The sequence below is a fragment of the Aethina tumida genome, chromosome 3 (genome assembly GCF_024364675.1).
Source record: "Aethina tumida isolate Nest 87 chromosome 3, icAetTumi1.1, whole genome shotgun sequence".
Taxonomy (NCBI): Eukaryota; Metazoa; Arthropoda; class Insecta; order Coleoptera; family Nitidulidae; genus Aethina; species Aethina tumida.
Window position 1 is genome coordinate 21,014,975 of NC_065437.1, and position 20,605 is coordinate 21,035,579.

The following is a 20,605-nucleotide window of genomic DNA, read 5'->3' on the forward strand; positions in this document are numbered from 1 at the left end:
CAAAATTAATTGTGGAAGAATAAATACAATGAAATTGATCTGCTATTTTAAATACTCTCTATTTATTAATTCACAGAATACATCAATATTACAGTGAGAAAATTATAACATTTAATAGATACAGAATTGTATATTTTACATAACACAAATTAAACATACACAGGCGTACATATTTTTGTTTATTGCATAAGATATATTTTACATTAAATTATATTTTAGATTCACACAGTCTTTTATATAGACGATTTTCGGACGTTCCGTTTTAGATCATCGTGAAAGGTGTAAAAAATTAGAGCCGTTTTAGAAAACATTAGGCCTAATTGATCTAAACAATTTACCAAATGTTGATTCGAATTTGTTATGATAATTTTGAAGTATAACTTATTTCTGTATTTTATTTGAAGTATAATTTTAAGTAACTAAAATACTTTTACTGTTATTTTAAAACGTGTTTTTTTAAACATAATTTAAGTACGAATATTGATAAGGATAGTGAAAAATTATTAAAATATTTAGTAAGTAATTGTCATATTTATTATGTGATTGGTACTAAGTAAGTTTTCATTATTTTATCAATCTGAAATATTTATAAATAATATGATCTAAAATAAAAATAATAATAATTAAAAAATTACGAAAATTTCAATTTCGAAATAGGGTTAATTCATTGTCCTTTTACAATATTAATGTTTCAGTCATATTTACTTATATCAGAGTAAATATAAAATTTATCGTACATACTCTGGAAGATTTGTGTGTGATGATTTGGAAATGAATATAAACTAAATTATTAGTATGCTTGATTGATATATTTTTTGAAATTAAAGAAAGTAATTATTAATTATTTATTATAATAAGTGGAACAAATTTATATCTAATCTATGAGGTAAATGTACTATACATATAAGTTTAATTTAGTAATTTTAAGATGCATATGTAATAGTTATATAGTTAAATAGGTATTACTAAACTAGAAGATACTTTCACAATGTTCTAAATAACTCGAGTCGCCATTATCGCTGTTGTCTTTGTATTTTATTTTAAATAATTCTTTCGTAGCATCAATTTTAGCCCCACCTCAGCGGCTGTCCCAGCATTTTACTTCTTACTTGATTGTTGATCCCCTCGACCTCCGGATAGTAGGCTTTGCTCCTGATGGGGGTCCGTTCTTTTCCGATGTCGTCGATGAACTTCCAGCGGGAGAACATGGACAGGGCACGTTTGCTGTTCGGCGGACCTCGCTGAATTATGTTGTAATCCTCGTCTGTAATGGAAACACTGGCATTAAATCGGGATTACGGGAACGGTGACGTTGTTAAAAACATTAATCTTACATACCCACTATTTTATTTTGATTTTAATTTTTAAATGGCAATTTTTTTATAATGTCAAATTGTATGTTGTATTTATAGTTCCATGGATGATTAAATGATGACCTTATTAATTTATTTGAAATATTTTACCATCAAGGCACAAACAATAAATAATTCGACTTACTTTTAATGGCTATATGAACCAATTAGACAGTATTGAATACTAAATTGGAAATTAATAATCACTTTGTCTAAATTGATTTGTAATAAGAGCTTTAAGATGTTGAATATTTTATTTTGCTTTCCCTATAACTGTTTTATTTAATCAATAGATACAACATTATTAAAATATTTTCATTATTCAAACTTAAAAGGTGTTCAATTATATTGCCAAGTTAACTTACCTATTAAAATATATATTTACATATAATTAATATATTATGAAATAAACAGCGATGTTAAAAAATATTTCAGAAATTTGTAAAAGAAGGAAATGTTTAAATTATTTAGTTAAATTTTTTGCATTTAAAAAGGAAAAATGTAAGTGGAAAAACTAAGTATTCTGTACAAGAGTTCCATTTTAAAAAACAAAGTTAATCTGGGTCACCAAGAAGTGAATTGGGAGTGTATATTATATCTAATATAATAAATTTATATACAATATAATATTAATATATTGTATATAATGGTGAATGTGCCAGTTTTAATTGTATAATAAAAAATAAAAATATTAAATAGAAATTGTTTGCCTAGGCAATTATTTTACTTTCAGTGGTCAATAAATTCAATTTTCAGGATTTAATTAAATTTTTTACGGGGTACAATAACAGGCAAAAGAAAATATAAGGCATCTTCTTTGTGTTTTTGTGATTACAAATTAACCTGAATTTTTGCTATATAATGGTAATGGGTCATTTTTGATATTGAACTTTCATACAGTTTTTCCAATAAATTGTTTGCATTAGTAATAATGAATTTATTCCGTATGTTATTGTGCACTAAAATATTGTTCAAGTTATATCTGGAAAATCAATTAAACCCATTAAAACCATGTTCCTACGAACACTACAATGTCATTATCTTTAGCGTACTAAAATTACCCTATAAAATTAATACAATATAACAACGATAGTGAGTTCTAGTACATTAATCAAACTGCTTTACTGTTAAATGATACATAAAATTGAATACGTCGGTCCTTATAATAATTACTATTTAAATTAATGTTATAATTTTGGGTTAATTTTTGATTTTATATAAAAAAACTATATCTATTAACGTTTTTGTTATTGATTATCATACTCCACTAAAATTGATGCTCAAATTTTTATTAGTTTTGAATTGGTTTTATAAAATAATTTTAGTGGTCTATTAATCTTTTGACGTGAAAAGTGTGTTATTTTGCTATTTCGTTTATAATAACTCAACCTTATTTCACATCATAATAGTATATATAGTATACAGTGATATATTAAACTGTCTTTCAACTTTTGTGAAAAATAACTTTTATTGTTATATGCTAGATTTCGTAAATAATGATTACACCGACTCAAATCTAAAATAACACTTATTATTACTTCTATGATCTAGTCATTTGACATAATCCGACTAAATTCGACATTTTGGCATTAATAACCTTATTAATTAATTATAATACGTACGATATTTATTAATATCCCGATTTTATTCCTGATTGAAGTAAAACTTCTGTCATGATGCCATCCTGATGACAGACTGCCTTTGCACAAAGCATATACATACTAAATTAATAACAGTCTCAAGTTTGAGAAATTCGCGATTATGTTACGGAAGGATGTGTGCCACTTGTTAAGGCCCCCTGTTATTAATGTAAATGTATAATGATACGGCTCTGTTAGCTAATGTAACATACATACAGCACATTTAACATTCAGGTCTTGTCTATACCAACACCAATTAAAATATTTGCCAAATTTTAATAAAGAACAAAGCATATTTGTGCAAGTGAATTAACAAACTGAGATTACAGGCGAAGTTGAATAGCAACAGTTACTGAAAATAAGTAAGTAACCGCGTTTCTTGTGATGCCACACCGCAGAGAGCAGAGAATGCGTAAATATAATTTATAATCTCGAACCACTTGAAAGTCTAAGCGGACGGAAATTTGCTTTGGAATCGCTGTGAGGAGTACATTTTCGATAATAGCTTGTAAAAGCTCAAAAAAACGTGGACGCGTCTGTTTGACGAAACTAGTATTTACTTGTGTAATACGGTGCGGCAACAGTATATTTTGTGATGCCTTTGAAATGTTCAAAATGTAATTAGAAAAAGTCATTTAGAATAGTACCGAATATGGAACAGAATATGTAGTTACATTTTGTCAGATAAGTTGTGAATCACCCTATATAGAGTTAAAATATAATATAAATATTTAAACCAGTTTGAATGTAAGTATATATTTAATTAACTAAATTAAAGAAAATTTTAAATAAATGATAAACAATGAACGGTAACAATAGATGAGTTCATATTTTTATTGAATTAAGTGAAAAACATTAAGCGCGTTCATAAAAAATATATTGTTTGACACAATGTAGTTAGAAAGTAAATAAATTAATTTAAAATGTCAATAATAAAAAAAGTAAATTAAAATTTATATTTAATTTAATATTAAAATAATTAAATATTGAACAGAAAATTAATTACCAATATACTTAAACTTATTCCGCATAAAATAATAAGAGTAGTAATATGAAATTAAAATTAATAAAATATACAAATTTGATATGACATGATATTTAATTTTATGATCAAAATTAAATATGGAAGAGAAAATTAATTACCAATGTGATTAAACATATATGTAATAATAGAAATATGAATTTAAAATTAATAATATATGCACATTTGATATGATTATCTAACATATTAAATTTAATTTAATTTATATTTTAAAAAATATTAATATTAATTATGTTTAACTGTATTTATATAGTACTAACATTTTAATAATAGGAGTAAAATTAAAAAGTGGATTTTGCAGAGATTCTTTTGGTTTGATTTAATTAAAACTTTGAGGGGATCTTCCAATTTAATACCACCAGTATTCTTATTTTATATATAATTTAAGAATGTCGCTGCTACAGGCTCCAAAAAAGATTTATGTGATTATTTAATAAACATAATTAAATTTCTTAAAATATGGTTAATAAAAATAAATTAAAAGTTTTCGATTGTCTCGTCTCTACGAAAGTATATATTAGTATTGAATTATTGAATAAAATCAATTTGTCATATAAATTGTATAAAATATGACCATAATAACAGAAATATGTAATATTTTTATCTGTATACGAGTTTATTTGACAAAAGGAGATCGTGTGTGCGGTTACATCCCCGGAGAATTTCGGCTTACCACCTAATGGTCGCCTTTGTGACCTTCGAGTCAGTAAAGTCACAACAAATGAGAGATATTAAATATGTTTCTGTGTATCTTGACTCATTTTGTAACCACGTGCTTCAGTTCGATTTGTTAAAGTGAATTCGAATTTGAGGTATCTGCAGACAATTCTGTTTAATTGTAGTTTTAATTGAGCATGGAGTTATACACGCATATTTCGTTCAAATAATTTTGTGAATGTGCTGATTCACCTGTAATAATGTAAACATAAAAAATAAAAACATGTAGTCTTTGTTTTAATATTAATATTTACCATATTGCCCAGATTAATAACATTTGATATAGGCATACTTTATGACCTTTAATCGCTTTAGTACCATAGATTAAAATCATATTTGTTTTATACTATTAAATTGATATTTCTTATCATTGAACAATATTAGTCTTAAATCCCACTTTACAACGTCAATTTTCATTTTACATAGTAAAGCATTAATAAAACATTATTAGCTGCCTCTCGTAAAAACCATTTCATATCAAAATAAGGAATTAGTCGGTTTTATGCTTATTGAAATTGAATACAAAACATCAGTGAGGGTTGGCAAATTTAATGATACTGTCTTTAATGCCAGTTTAATAACATGCGTAAACCTTCATTATTAGTATAGCCTTAAAACAGCAAGAGTTTCTTGTTTCAAATTGAAATTGTATTAGTTATTTTCGATTAGAAGTACTAATAAAATTCATTAGTAACCTTAGTTGATATCAAACATTTGTATTCTTTTGAATTACTTAGGAAAGAATAATTAATTTCAAATACTGTTAAAATAAGTAAGTAATTTTAAAAGCATAGAAATGTTTGTTATTAAGTAAGGTTACTAACGTGTAACTTTACTTAATAACAAATTGTAATGTTAAAGAAGTAAATTTTTCCAGCCCTAATATTTCTTGTTTGGTAGCCAGGTTCCTTTCCCAGTATTTTAAAATGTAATCAAAAATATATTGTGACACCAATACTTCTCTTATAATATAATCAATATTCAATATCGTACAAATTTGTAAATAAAATTAAAACAAATGTGTTACATATACATTTTTATTTCAAATAGAAACTTTATTTTTATAATTTCTACGTTTATATCGTATTTTTATGTATATCTTTATCTCCGTAGCATAAACTTTTTCCGAATATAAGTATATATTACTTCAAACTGAATTGTTGTGATGAGTTCATTTAAATTTGTAAAATGTTTATGTATAATTTAGTTAAAAGAGTTAATATCTGAAACTTGGGTCGGGCAAAACAAAACATCGATGCTGTTAAGAGCAGAGCTGATTTCTTCAATATATGAAAACAAATTGGTGTATAATATATCCCTATTCACAAATCAGTCGAAGTGGGTCTACGCCAGAAGAATTGAAGCATCCTCAGAGCATAATTGAACCGCCATCATGTTTCACATAGATTATAACAAAGTTTTTGTGTAGTTTTGCACCTGTAGGATTTTTAATATAAGCAGACCTCCATTTTTTATAAATTAAATTTAGACTCATCACTAAAAACTAATCGTCCCCACTGTTCTCATTCAATGAATGTAATACTAAGCAAATAAAAATTGGTATTTTACATTTTAAGGGCTTTTTCGTAGGTTAAAGGAACTCTCATCCACTAAACTTCTTTTTGCAGCCTTTGACTTTCAGAAAGTTCCATTTTCTTAAGGTTATCTTTAATTTCAGTTGATGATATGGTTGGATTGATCTTTACATTCGAATTATCCAATTATTTATTTTCTTTCTAGTTTTTCAAACTCAAGACAAGTTTTTTCGTAGCTGCCACTTGACCAGTTTCTCTAAATTTTTAATAATACGGGAAACCCGTAAACTCTTGTCATCTCTTCTTGTTTTCCTTGGTCCTGGTAACTCTGAATTATATTTTTTCTGACAGTGTCCAATGATTAAATAATTATAATAAGGAAAAGGCCGCTAGTAAATAATAAATTTACAAAGAGCAATGGAAGTCTATAAAGTAAAAAAAAGTATTGTGTTCATTGTAAACTAAAAATGTACAAGGTTTTTTAAAGAATAAAATTAGGCTGATCAGTTGCATAGTGGATTCCTATATTTTAATAATTGTGACCACTACTATAATCGATTTTAATGAGTAATCTGATGCTGGTATTTTGTCTTCAATTCAATTCAACCTTCTACTAAATATTTTTAAATAAATTTTTACTTGTGAAATACCAATTATGCATTCTACTGAACATAAAATGCACGTTTATAAATAACTGCGATGTATGAGTAAAAAGAAAAAAATCAACGAGCAAAATCGCATTGATATTGTGCTTATCTACGTCACTGATTTTCTATGCAATACATATCGCATTCGGCGAATAACGATATGGCGTAACTAATGGATGAATCTTTTCACCATTACATCATCCTCTATCACGTTCAAGCTCAAATTGTCATCTAGAATGTAAATGTTTAAATCCGGTAAAATTAATTTGTTCGGGAAACAAAATTGCGACTGAACAACATTTTAATTTATTTTCGCGAGTGTATCGTAAATCTTCAAACAAAACATCAAATAACCGCTGTCAGTCAATCAATCATGGTTTGTTTACATTTTAATACATTTAAATAACCGTCAAAGGAAACACACCGACTAAATTCCACATACTCAGAGATCGAAGCCTCACAACTTACTGATACAAGCAATTTAAAAAGCATATTCGTTCCCGTTTGAACGTGTGATTGGTTTTCGTACGTTCTTTATGCAGTGTGACGAAGAATGTTGTAATGTAGGTCGTCTTTAGGTAGTAAGTCAGTTTATATCAGAAAGCTCAAAATTCAAAACACAATAGTAGCAAGTGTTCACTCTGTTATTCAAAACTTGAATAATACCTTAGAAGGACTTTGATGTAAATTGTTTCGAGACAAGTTATGGATATCCACTAAATGTTCCAGACTGACTGTGGTAGAAGTGTATAATTAAATGATTTATATATTATCATCATCAAATGTATGAAATTAGAAATCCTCCTTTTGTATTCTCAAAACTTTCGTCTATTAATATTTATTACCAAAGTTACATTAAACAAACAATATGATCATTTAAATTTATCCACATTACATATAGAAAAACTGAGACATTTACTTTTAATTACACGTAGTTCAAAGTAAGTTTTAAGCATATTGAGTCCCAACATTAATTTTTTTTTTATTTCAATTTGTAATCCACCCTTTGCTGTACCTTAAATAATATATAATTTAAAGTGCTATTCAATAATTTAAAGAAATACTAAATAATCAGAGACACATATCGATTAAATGCAAAGGTGGGTACAAAGCAGTTCATCAATTAATCGTTAATTAACGAAGTTCATATTTTGGTTAACGATTTAACTTTTAAGTAAACTTCGAAAATAATTAACGGACTTTCATCAGATTTATCTTTAACACAACATCCGGTTGTAATACATATTTTCAAGAAAGTATTCTCTCTTTGTGAAGAAAATTAAAACTACAAACTAAAGTATTATACAGTTTACTCTAAGAATTATATGTGATTATTTAAATGATGAGAAAAAAAACATTTTTATATACGAATAACTTGACCGATGAAGTTTTATTTCTTTCATTTAAACAATCCTCGTACACTCCAACTGACATTCGCTTTTATAAAAAATATATTTTCTATGTACAATTATTTACATGATTTATAAAATAAAAATTTTTATATTGCATTTACTCAATTATTTACTATCATTTTATGCTAAGTAAGTAGTACAATGATTTCTATTTAAAATCGGGTTAATAATTTATATTTTTTATGAATGTTCTACGAGACTAGGCATTTTTCTATTATATTTTAGGTAATATTAAATATTTTTTGAATACTAAAGATATATTTTTGTGCTTGTTTTAAAAAGTATGTTTAGTTTAAGTTAAATAGATGATAGAAAATAGATGTTTAATGTTTGACAGGGTTAAGATTTTATATGTTTTCAATATTTATTTCTTCTAAAATTCATTTGTACCAACTTCGAGTAATATATATATATAATTATCAATATTGTTTACATTTCCCACTAGTTTTATTTTAATTTACAAGTGCAAAATATTGTCATATATAATGAGATTTTTCTAAAATATTTTCATTGTAACATTGAAGTCATTTACATAACACCTTCTAAGCGTACCCAATAATATTTTCTTTAAATTATATTCTTTTTTATTACTCTTTTTCTTTAAATCTTCAAATCAATTAAAATTTAGACTAAAGCTAAAACGTTAAGTTGATTATGTACTCTTAAAAATAAACAAGCGAGGAATTAGATTCTTATCGTCTCATAAGATTTATTAAAAATAACTTTAAAATATTACATGCAACACAATCCCATGTTTTTTTTTACTGTAGGCATATTCCGTAAGATAATTTACCTGGGTTGTAGATCTCCTGAGGCGAATATCGTTGCTCGAATATTTCCGGTAAAAACTGTAGCTGATCATCCTGTGACGTAATGTCTTGTGCTAGATTAGAGGACCAAAGGGGTCCTTCCAGCGGCGCAATTCCTCGGCTTGAGACCACACTAACCGCGTAAGTAAATGCAGTTACCAGTAGTAAACGACACATCTAAACAGAAAATTACAAACATTTTGGTGATATTGTAACAAAACCGTTCAAAAATAATTGAATAAGTAAGCAAATTTTAAAATTGCCAATATATCATTTATTAGAGGTAATAAAAACTTTATTTTATATTTATATATATTTTTAATAATTTACTGTTTGTATCAGTTTAAATATTAGCAAATAAGTATAATAATGTTGACTCTATAGATGGCTCTTATTTGGATCTTCTTAAAGTGTATTATAAAATATTGTAATATAACTTACAAGTACCTTGAAATTCACTCTTAAATTTTTAGGGGATTTAAAAGAGGTTCACAGGAGAGGAAAATTATATTAATTTTTTATCATTTGAGTCATTCACCTAAATAATGACAAATATGTGTTTTTCGGTACTTTTTATTTAGAGCGGCGTCCAAAATTAACGCAAAGTCCGATTGTAACGAATAATATTAAAAAATAAAATATTTAAAAAGAGGAATAAATTACGCATCCGAAATCGGACTGATAGAAAATGTAAAAGGTCAAGCCGAAGCTCTTTATATACTTCAAATGGACGCATTATATAGAAATACATCAGAAAATTTTAATATTTGTGTATTTTTCTTTTCAATACATTTTCATATCTTATCCTGTCTAATTGATCCACCAGAGCCTGAAATACCCAACGATTAGAAATATAAAACTGCATAATTTATTCATCTTTCTAAATAAATATTATTCATCTCGATCGGGCTTGCCGTTTATTTTGGCCGGCGCATTAAACAAAATGATAAAACGAAATACATAAATTTACCATTATCTGAGTGAATGGTCCAAATGTAAATAAAATGAATATTATTCTCATGCTCAGCACACCCAGATTACTCTTGAAATTTATAAAATAAAACAAAATGTAAATTTATTAATAAAATTTATCAACCTTAAATATTTCAAGTTATAACAATTTAAGAATCTAATTGATTCGGTTACAAAATGCTCAGATATTTGAAATAGAAATGCACAATCTGAATAGATTCGATAATCTAATTGAATAATAGCGAAGCAAGTCCATATTGCAGTCTGTTGATCTTTCAGATCACTTAGCAGCTCTTAAAAGGTGCCTTATTCAAATTAGCAGATGTAATGGAGGCAATTTTATTCATTGACAGAGAATATAGCCACGCTTTCAATTTAGCTTATAAGTCGCACCTGATGTCAGAATTTAAATGGTGTCGCAAATTTCTGTTGAATAATCTTTAATAGGGTGAATCGACACGGCGATGCAACGAACGCAGTTTATTAAATCTTTTCACTAGTTTTTTATATTCCGGTACGAAGTGGCGTAGGATTTTGTGTTCTTGTTCGAACGTCAATACTGGTTTGTTTATTTCGAAAATAAATTAAAACACTCAGACTAGATGTAAATGGAATAATATTTAGATTGCCGCATTATTTGTTGTTTTCCATCAGTATTATTTTTACGCGACGTTACGACTATAATTCGATTTTTTTAATTAACGAGCTTCGACAACGTTACATTAAGTATTTTGAAGATAAAGTTAAATTGATAATTGATTGATTACTAAGTATTTTAATGGCATCGAATATAGAATTCGAGATTTCTCAAATTTTGCTTACGGTCGGGCAACTTTAAGATCTTGGTTGGACAGGGTAAACTTATAACTCATGCAAAATACACGCAAACTTACTACGTTTAATGAAGTGGTTGATTATAATTATCAGCGTGTGTAGCATGTCATTTTCACCGAATGAGAAAACTCTCAGGTGCCCTTGATAGATTCCCACGTGTGATTAAAATTGTTTGATGTTTTCCAAGCCTCAACTTTTTTTAACAAAAATGTCAATTAAAATATTTACGAGTTTTACACGCTGGTAAAAAATCTGTATTTTATTATATTTTTTTCACTGAAATGGAAAATTAATAGGTCATTCAGTTTTTCTGTAGCCAAACGCCGAACTATGCGGCAAAAAGTAAGCTGAGTCAAAGACAATAAAGAATCAATTTGTCAAAAACAGAAGCCATTGTTTAATGTGCATGATGTCCGACGTGAAGATACTTGAATACAACAGTTTGACGCCGACGGTGACGAACAATCACCCCTGTCCGCTCGTTAACGTCCCATTTCCAATTACACTTGAAACTCCATCGACGGGATTTGGAAAATAATTATTGTTTTGGATTTATTAGCGATGAACAATTATTTTTAGCTAAACGAAATAAATGTTTGACGACACATTTTGGACATGCCCAGTCGGAAAAATACCCGGATGATTGTTATGGATAATTAAAGTAGTTACTCCCCGACAAGTTAGGAAAAGAAAACTAAAATATAATTAATTGAAGTTGCGACAATCATCACATTACATAAAACTAAATTAAATCTAAAGATTATAATTAAATCATTTCGTAGTTAGGAATTAATTGATGTGAAAGATAATAAACACAAGTTTATTGTTATTAGTTAATCTAGTGAATAAAACTGATTGGTCCTTTCTGGATAATAGAAATTAACATATTAATTAATTCCATCATTTTATATATCTATAAATTTAAATTTAAATAAAAGTATATCAGTATTTGAAATTATGTGGAATTAGTGCAGTTTAATTAATTAAATATAATATGAAATGAATTAAAATTAATTAACTAAAAGATTATAAACATAATGAAAAATTAACAAATCAATTTTTGTTCTATTTATTTGCACTTTTAAAGGTACTATTATAATTTAAAAAAGCATAAATATGTAAAAAAAGTTTGGATATATTATTGCTATAAAGAAATAAATTTGACGCTTATAAGGTAAACGATAAATTTTAATAGAATTTAGATTTCCATAGAAATAAGTCAGAAACGGAAATCTACCTATAAGGGAGAGCACAAACGTATATAAGAATATGGTTAGAGCGTCAAATAGAATAATTTTTCATGTCTTTATCCAAGATTCACTTTCTGGGTTAAAAGGATTTTATGGAGACAGAATAGAATCCTGTACCATGCAAGTACATTTATCTCTATAAGTATATAAGATTTTCACAAGAAATTGGAAACTTACAGAAGTGTATTATATACGAAAGGAACTTGTAGATATTTAAATATTACGGTGCAGCAATTTAAATTTTAACGAGTCCATTAAAATTCGATTTTAATTCTGTCTCAATTCAGATTAAATCAAAATCGCGGTGTAAGTTTCATTTAGAACTCAATTTGACTGATCTTTGGAGTAGATCACTTGAAGGTAACCATATTATGGATGCTATTAATGAACTTATTGATGACATGCTAAATTAATATTAAACCTTTACACTGGTGTGGCCGATGTATCGGAAATTTTCTCTTTGAGCCAACGTCACACCTCATACGAAAAGTGTCTCTATTGCCAGCGCGTTTATGCACTATTTTGAATGTACAATACGCATAAATTTGCAATTTTAACAGGGCCATAATCTTTTTTTAAAAAAAGATCCAAATTACCCATATTACTAGTGAAATATATTAAAATCTCACAACAACCCGTTCCTTTGTGTACTTAACTAGTTTTTTTGATTTCATTTTTTATATTTAATATGACTTAAACCTAAACTTAGACTGTAGTTATACAGAATAATTATTATTTATGAAAATAATTTGTTAAATTTGATTCGGTTATGGTTCTAAAAATTTAATTATTAAGGCACAACCACATTAAATGGAGGATTGAATTCAGTTTTTATAAAGTGGATATTAAAAATGCGGGCAAGATATTTCCAGGGCAGCTAATAACATTTAGTAGATTTGGAATTGAATAAGTACAGCCAGAAAACGGTAAAGTTATTTAATTTTTACTGGTTTCCTAGAATTTTATAATACATCCCTTAGAGATTTGTAACAAAAATTCAATATAATTATAACGCTTACATAAACATAAACAATTTACTAAATGTTTGTATACAAACAATGAGAACAATTAATATGTTTCAGATTTGACAACCGCAAAAACGTAATTGCGTATCTCACAATAGATAGATACGTAATTACGAGAGATAAAGGGGATTTAATGAATCTCTCATAAAATAATAAAGTAAATATATTAAATTTTGTATTTGAGATGCGGATTTATGACATTCAAAGCCTAACAGATATATAAATGAAAGCTTTTTATAATTGTGTTTAGTCAAACTTCGTGTAAATTGTCGTTTTTCAGTAGATTAATGTTTCATATTTACCTTAATATTAAATTTTTTTTAAAAAAATATACAGTAACAGTATTTCATCAATATAATTTGACTGTAAGCAGTTTAAGTCAACATTTAAAAGATATCAATTAAAGTTGAAAAAAATTCTAAATTATATTAATTGTTGACATATAAATATTTGAAATAATCTGAATATGTAATTAAGTGACTCTAGAAAGAGTTTAAATAAAAGCATAAAATTTTTGAAAATTTCAACAAAAAGCAATTTATAAGTTAAGTTATATATATACAAAATCTATTGTATATTAAAATAATTATTTTTGAAATAATGTTAAAAATTAATCAAAAACTAATTTATATTTTCGATTAAGCTGAATTCTTCTATTTAATGTTGAATTTAATTCTAAAACAAAAATAGCAGGTGCTGCAACGCAATAGTGAATAAAATTAAATATTCAAATAGTTACTTAATATGATAATTTTACATTAAAACGTAATTTAATTTGGATTAAAAGTAACATTGATTATGCAGTGCAATTGTATAATGGTATTTTTAAAATTTATAATCAATATATAATATTGACATAAAATTAATTATATTTCCTAAAGTATTGAAAAATATTTCAAATGTTTGTACTTTACTTTTCTATATATGTTAATAATTCAATAATTAAATAAATTCATTAACCTAATTATTCATATTCATTCTGATTATTTTTTTCTATTTCAAAAAGCTGATTTTAATAAAATATTTTGAGTCTAAAGCGTTAGTGAATTTAGACCAAAATAATATTTTAATTTTAAATCTGTAATGATGTATGTAGAGCATCAAAGCTTCAAGTTCATTGAATCATGATAAAAATTGAACTAAATGAAGAAAAAATACATTATTTACATGAAGTTACAAGCTTCGAATCATAAAAATATACCGAAGACTAAATCAAAAGAAGGAAATAAATTATCACACAAATAGGATATAGGTATCAAATCAATTTAGTCATACAAATAGTTATAACTAGACAATTAATATTAAAATTCATATGACCGGTTACGAATAATTCCGTTGGTACATCCAACTAACCCAAATCGTATCTCGAATCAGATCAGTCGGGATTATATAAATGTGTATATTAATCTGCATAAATTGCAATCTACGTTATTAAATCTATTTCATACTGAACATGTATATTAGACGAGGATTTGATTAGTTACATCGTATATATTAGAATGGATTTGCGCAAAAAATATTAGTTTAATTTCTTTCGATAAATTAGAATAATTGTGAATTCAGTTAATAATCTGTGTACTTAATATCTGTTTATCTCAAATCTCATTGTTTGTAAACTCCTATCACGTATGTTCGTTTTTACACCCCAAAAAACGACAAATAAAGAAACAGAGTGATGAATAATGGGACACTAAATAAAATCGGGCAAAACGTGAAAACGATGATGTCATAAAACACACTATGAAAGGAATTTTTGGTGTGAGGAAATTAATTAAGCCTTCAAAAACTAACTAATCGAGCATAAAGATAATGCGTTTTGAGAAAATTAACTGGATTCTGCTGATTCATCGTTAATCTTTTAATACCAGATAAAATATATTAAATATTAACAGAATTAATGCATCAGCATCCACAAAAAAGCAACTAGATTATATGGTTATTAAAAAAAACCTGACTGGTTATTGAAAATATAAATCATAGTTGGATGTTTTTCCCCGGTTAATTGAAATTTATTTTAACATACAAATTTTTTAATTAATTTGCAGTGTGTGCTTATCGGGAGATGAAAGAATGAAAGATAAAATTCCAATGTTTATTATAGCGTTATTTATTCAGTTCAGGATGTCAGTGTACAAACGTGAGAAAGGAACTAATGGCAAATAGTACCTTCCGTATTTAATTTGGAATGTGCGAAAAATGTGATTTGAACATTCCGAGGTCGGCAAAAAATAACTCCTTTTATTAGAGCTTACTTACCTTTTTCAATATTAAATATATTTATGTTTCTTCCACGGTAATACTGTGTAAACGTGAATAATTGATGCAGAGAAGCTTTTGATTTTTTTTCTTAAATTCCTAAATACTAAATGTTTTAAGTGGTAATTTAAAAACTTCGAAGGGAAAATACTTTTTTATAAACATTCCTCTTCAAGAACATCTGTTTCTGCTCTAATAAACATAAATGAGATGTTTACTTAGATTCATTTTTAATATACATTTAATGATTATTAATTTAAGTTGATCGGAAATAAGTCAATATTTGGACTTTACTTCATATATATCAGAAAAATTTTAATTTTTGAACTTTACTTTATACATATATAAAATATTAGCAAATTCGGAAATATCTAATAAAAATTTCATTACATATACATAAAATAAAATCTCTGAAATTCAATCCTTTAATTTTAACTGCAACAGTAAATTTACTTTTGATGTTTAAACAAAATTTATTAAAATTTTAAAATTGATTTTATATCGCAAAATACTAAATATAATTACTAGTCTAACTGAATTACAAAGTGACTGGCTGAAAAATTAAATTACAAAGTTGTAGGTATACAATACTATTCGTGCGAAACTGCGTTAAAATGATAATACCATTCAAAAGTGTGTGTTGTATGTTATAGCTGGTTTGGCTTCCGTTGATAAACCAAACATAATATCGAAACAATAATTTAATATACAGAATATGCGATTAATGAAGCATAAACTTGTTACACATCATAGGAGCTTTTTGAAATGAAATAATTTAATCTACTCTCATTGATACAATGTCATCAACATCGTTTTCAAAAAAAGTACTTGTTTTCGATAATTGCATTTTTATTTATTGGATATTTATATTTTCTTTAAACAGAGGCTTTGGAATGGTTTTCCTTGTTACTTTGATTAATATCTCTCCAATGAGTGTTGTGAATATTAGAAGATCAAGCTAATTATAAAAAATACAAGAGCTGCACAATTCTTTCCTAATTATATTTTAATTGGAACACTGAAAACATATAATCCGATAATTTAAAATGAAATAATAAATCTTACAAATTATTTTAAAAATTTTTATTTTTTGTCATTTCATTAAGTTTAATTATTTAACGACTCGAATTGCGCATGTGTTTACTTTTAAGTACAAAGGACTGTCGATAATAAAATATCAGTTTATAGATTTTGGATTATGGAATGACGCGTTTTTATTAACGTTATGAGCATAATAAAATGCAGACATTATAAACTATATAAGCCGAAATAACGCGATTAAAAAAACCATGAACACATTTAAAAAATACTTGAGATACTTTTCAAACGCCCAATACATCGTTAAATCGGTATTAACGCCAATTTCTCTTTTTCACAGCATCTTGGTTTATCGCGTTTTAATACCATTTCAAGAAAACCCTCGGACGTTTATAAAACAGACCCACATCCAATATTCAGTGAATGCTTATTATCCTCTGACAGTTAACAGGAAAGAGACAAATACTTTGCATAATAAATAAATTGTCACCCTTTGTTTTCGCACTAATCCCCTAAATTACCAGCTTATTGCTGCTTGTGGTTTGCGTGTTTTTGTCGAGACTGATCAATAAATACAAATACATATAACTTAGCAAGGACGAGATTAAACGGAATTAAATTGTTAAGTATTTTTTATAATATATGATCAAGTTTCTTTAAAATACGCATAACACTATTTTAATTAATTTTCGTGTGATTTACTGCATACAGGGTGATTATAATTAACCTAATCTTAACATTCAAGTATCTCCACTAATTGCCACTCGTATTCAAAATGTAAAGTGTCTGTTTGTCTAACACATTTTTTTAAATTCTTAATAGAAAGGCCAGGGAAAGTATTTTCTTCTGTATTTCTACTGACAAATTCAATAAGACACACATCTCAGTTGAGAACTGTCATTCCAAAACTGGATTAACAAGTAGATTGAACTCGAATAGCAACATAACTTTAATAGAAAGATGATGAGGTGAAAGGAAAAAATGTTTTCGACATATCTTGCGTATTTTTAGCTGGAAAATCTGAATATGCTATCAAAAATAAAGGCTCCTATTTAAAGTTTAAATATTACCCATTGTCTTAACTTGGGGGGAGTACTAATTTTAGCACTAAAACGGTTGATTATGAAAATTCATTTTCGTACAATACTTTTATTTGAGATCTTAGGATGTTTCAGGTTAAGGAACACCTGGTATGTTTTTTTTAATACATATGACGATTAGGGTGAGATCATTAGGGAAATAATATTCAGTTTATGACAGACGTGTAGTAAGGCTAAAAATATAAATGTTTAATATGTTCGTGAATATGTACGAGAATTTTTTTGTCACGCTTTTGTTGATTTTATACAAAATGAAAACTTAACTATGGCTACTCATGACATAAATTAATTTACATATTCGGAAAATCACCATAAATATAATTATTTATATATAATAATATTTTGGAATTAAAAAATTTTGTTTATAAAACCTTTGATTGATGTGAACACCATTTTTCTCGAGCAAAGTAGTTATTTTGCATGTAAAAGATTTTACATTTCACAAGGAACACTTTTAAAAGCATAGTTTCGTTCGGAACCCCTTGACGAAAGTTAAAATGCGTGTCACAATAAGTCAAAGCATTTTAGTAAATAGAACAGGACTTTTTAACTCTCGGATAACGTAGTTTGATAGTGTAGTTAATTTTATTAAGCGTTAAAAACCCATTTACTAAGTGCATAATTATTATTTCAAAAGAAAATCAGGTGGAAGAATTTGTAATTTCAACTTCTATTTGTACGAAAAACATAACAGAACTAACAAAGTATACACTTTTTTTACGTCACTTGAAACGACAGTCAATGTAAGTTAGTTTAAACACATTCAGTAGTGGAAGCAGATTTATATACTTATATAGCTTAATAATCTTGAAACTTTTCTGCATTCACTGTTATTTTAATTTTATTGTTTATTTTTGATTAAATAATTTTATTACTTTCAAGAAAAGTGTTTTTGTTTAATATATATTCTTAATAAGTACAATATCTAAAAAAGATCAAAGAAGTCAATGTATAAATTTCCTTTTATAATTAGATGAGCATTAACAAAAACATTCAATGAACATTCGGTGTTATTTTTAATAAAAGCCATTGTTATTTTTCACGGAAAAAAACTGTAACATATTAAGTAGATATTGAAATAATACAAAAATAATATTTTTTTTAATTACCTTTGTACGACCAAATTAAATAAGGGTCGTGTGTAAATAGAGACATTAAAAAGCAACTGACCACTGTATTTTACAATGCTAATTAAAACTGTAACTTTTTATTTTTAATTAAATAAAAGGAAAATTAATCAAAAAAAAAAAGTTTAATTTACATATACTAAAGCAAATGAAAATGTGTTCCATAATTATTATTTCTATTTATATATTATATTTATTTTTTAATTCTTTATAAACTTCTATTTTTAAATCTAATTTTTTATTACAATTATAGAAAAATACGCATTCGCCATTTTTAAGAATAACTGTTCTATTAAACTTATATATTGTATATATTTATAGAAATGACAAATATGCAAGAAATTTCTTTTAATTACTTTTAAAATATTTATATTTAAATATCATAAAATAAATTGTATAATATATGAGAATATTTATACATAAATTATTTTACCAATTAAACTGTTTTTCTTGTTTGGTTTTAATTTTAATTCAATTTGGAAAGATGCGTGGCGCATCCACCATTATTAAACCCACTACAATATTATAATATGCTCTTCTTTTATTATCATAAAGTATAACTTAAAATGATTAATAAAAGGGACAGAAGAGAAAATTAAATATTAAATAATATTAAATATGTTCAAGAATTCTATTTAATTTTTTAAGAAAAATTTTAAATAATATTTCATTTTCATTTATTTTATATAATAATAAATTGACTTGTCATAAAAAATAATTTAAAATAATGAATAAAAGGGGGAGAAAAAAAGAATGAAATATCACATAATATTAAATATATACAAGAATTATATTTAATATTTGTATTAATAAAAAATTACATAAAATTTCATTCTTATTCCTTTTATATGATAATTAACAAGTTAATGTTAAAAATAACAACAAAAGATATATGTTTGTTTAATTTTTTGTAGTTAGGTATTTAATTATTAAAAAAATAAATTAAAATTCTTTAAAATATTTATTTTATTTATTATAAATTCCATTTTTGTTTTTTTATTTTGATTTGTATTTTACTTGATTTTTACTTAAATAATAATAGTAAATAATTTATTATTAAAATTTTTAATTAGATATTCAGAACAAATTTAAAGAATATTATAAACAAAAAAGAAAATTATAATTTGGATACATTCAAATATGATTTGAATTCAAGTAAGTTAACTCACGGAGAAGTTGTTGAATCTCCTGTGCGCTGAAGGAAACACGTGACAGCGTCTGATGCTGCGTTTTTTGTCGAACCACCACCGCCGAACACCGGAGTATTACTATCTCGACGAGGGCACGCCAAATAACTAAAACTTCGGTGTGATGCTGCAAAAGCCAATTTCGATTTGGCGGCCCTTCTCGCCAGTACCGATGGACTTGTTGCGCCGCAACTCCCCGACCAAACGCACTCGCTTTCCACACCTGTAGAACTTACATGAATTCGCTCTTTCAGCATGCGATGCATTTTTTTCAAAGATTTACTTAAATTGAAAATTAAAATTGAAATAGATTCTCGCGATAATAAGAAAAGAAACTGAAAAATTAAAATCGAATAAATTGTTACAAAAGTTAATTAATATCAATACAATTATTTTTAATGAAGTTATGTGTATGTTTAAATACAGTTAATTATTCAATTTTTGTCTTTTATTTTTATTTATTTTAATAAAACTGAGAGATATAAATTGTGAAAATACACTTCTTTACCAGCCACGTAATTAATAGGAAAAAGGTGCGTCGAGTAATATTTAATTTCCATATTACTTCAGGATATTAATGTACTGTTCCTATTTTTAAACAGTCAATATAAATAAGCACTTTATTTACTATTATTTACTATTATTTACTAAGAAAATATATT

The 20,605-nt window shown here is 26.2% G+C and overlaps 1 protein-coding gene across 1 annotated transcript; it reads right to left on the minus strand.

Annotated features, from left to right (window-relative positions):
* Positions 1–103: 103 nt before the first annotated feature.
* Positions 104–20,039, minus strand: LOC109609085 (uncharacterized). Its single transcript, XM_020025708.2, has 3 exons — positions 19,926–20,039; positions 9,139–9,331; positions 104–1,264 (listed from the first exon to the last, which is right to left on the minus strand). The coding sequence occupies exons 2-3, from the start codon at positions 9,329–9,331 to the stop codon at positions 1,068–1,070; spliced, it is 390 nt and encodes a 129-aa protein (XP_019881267.1). The 5' UTR covers positions 19,926–20,039; the 3' UTR covers positions 104–1,067.
* Between the last annotated feature and the right edge of the window lie 566 nt (positions 20,040–20,605).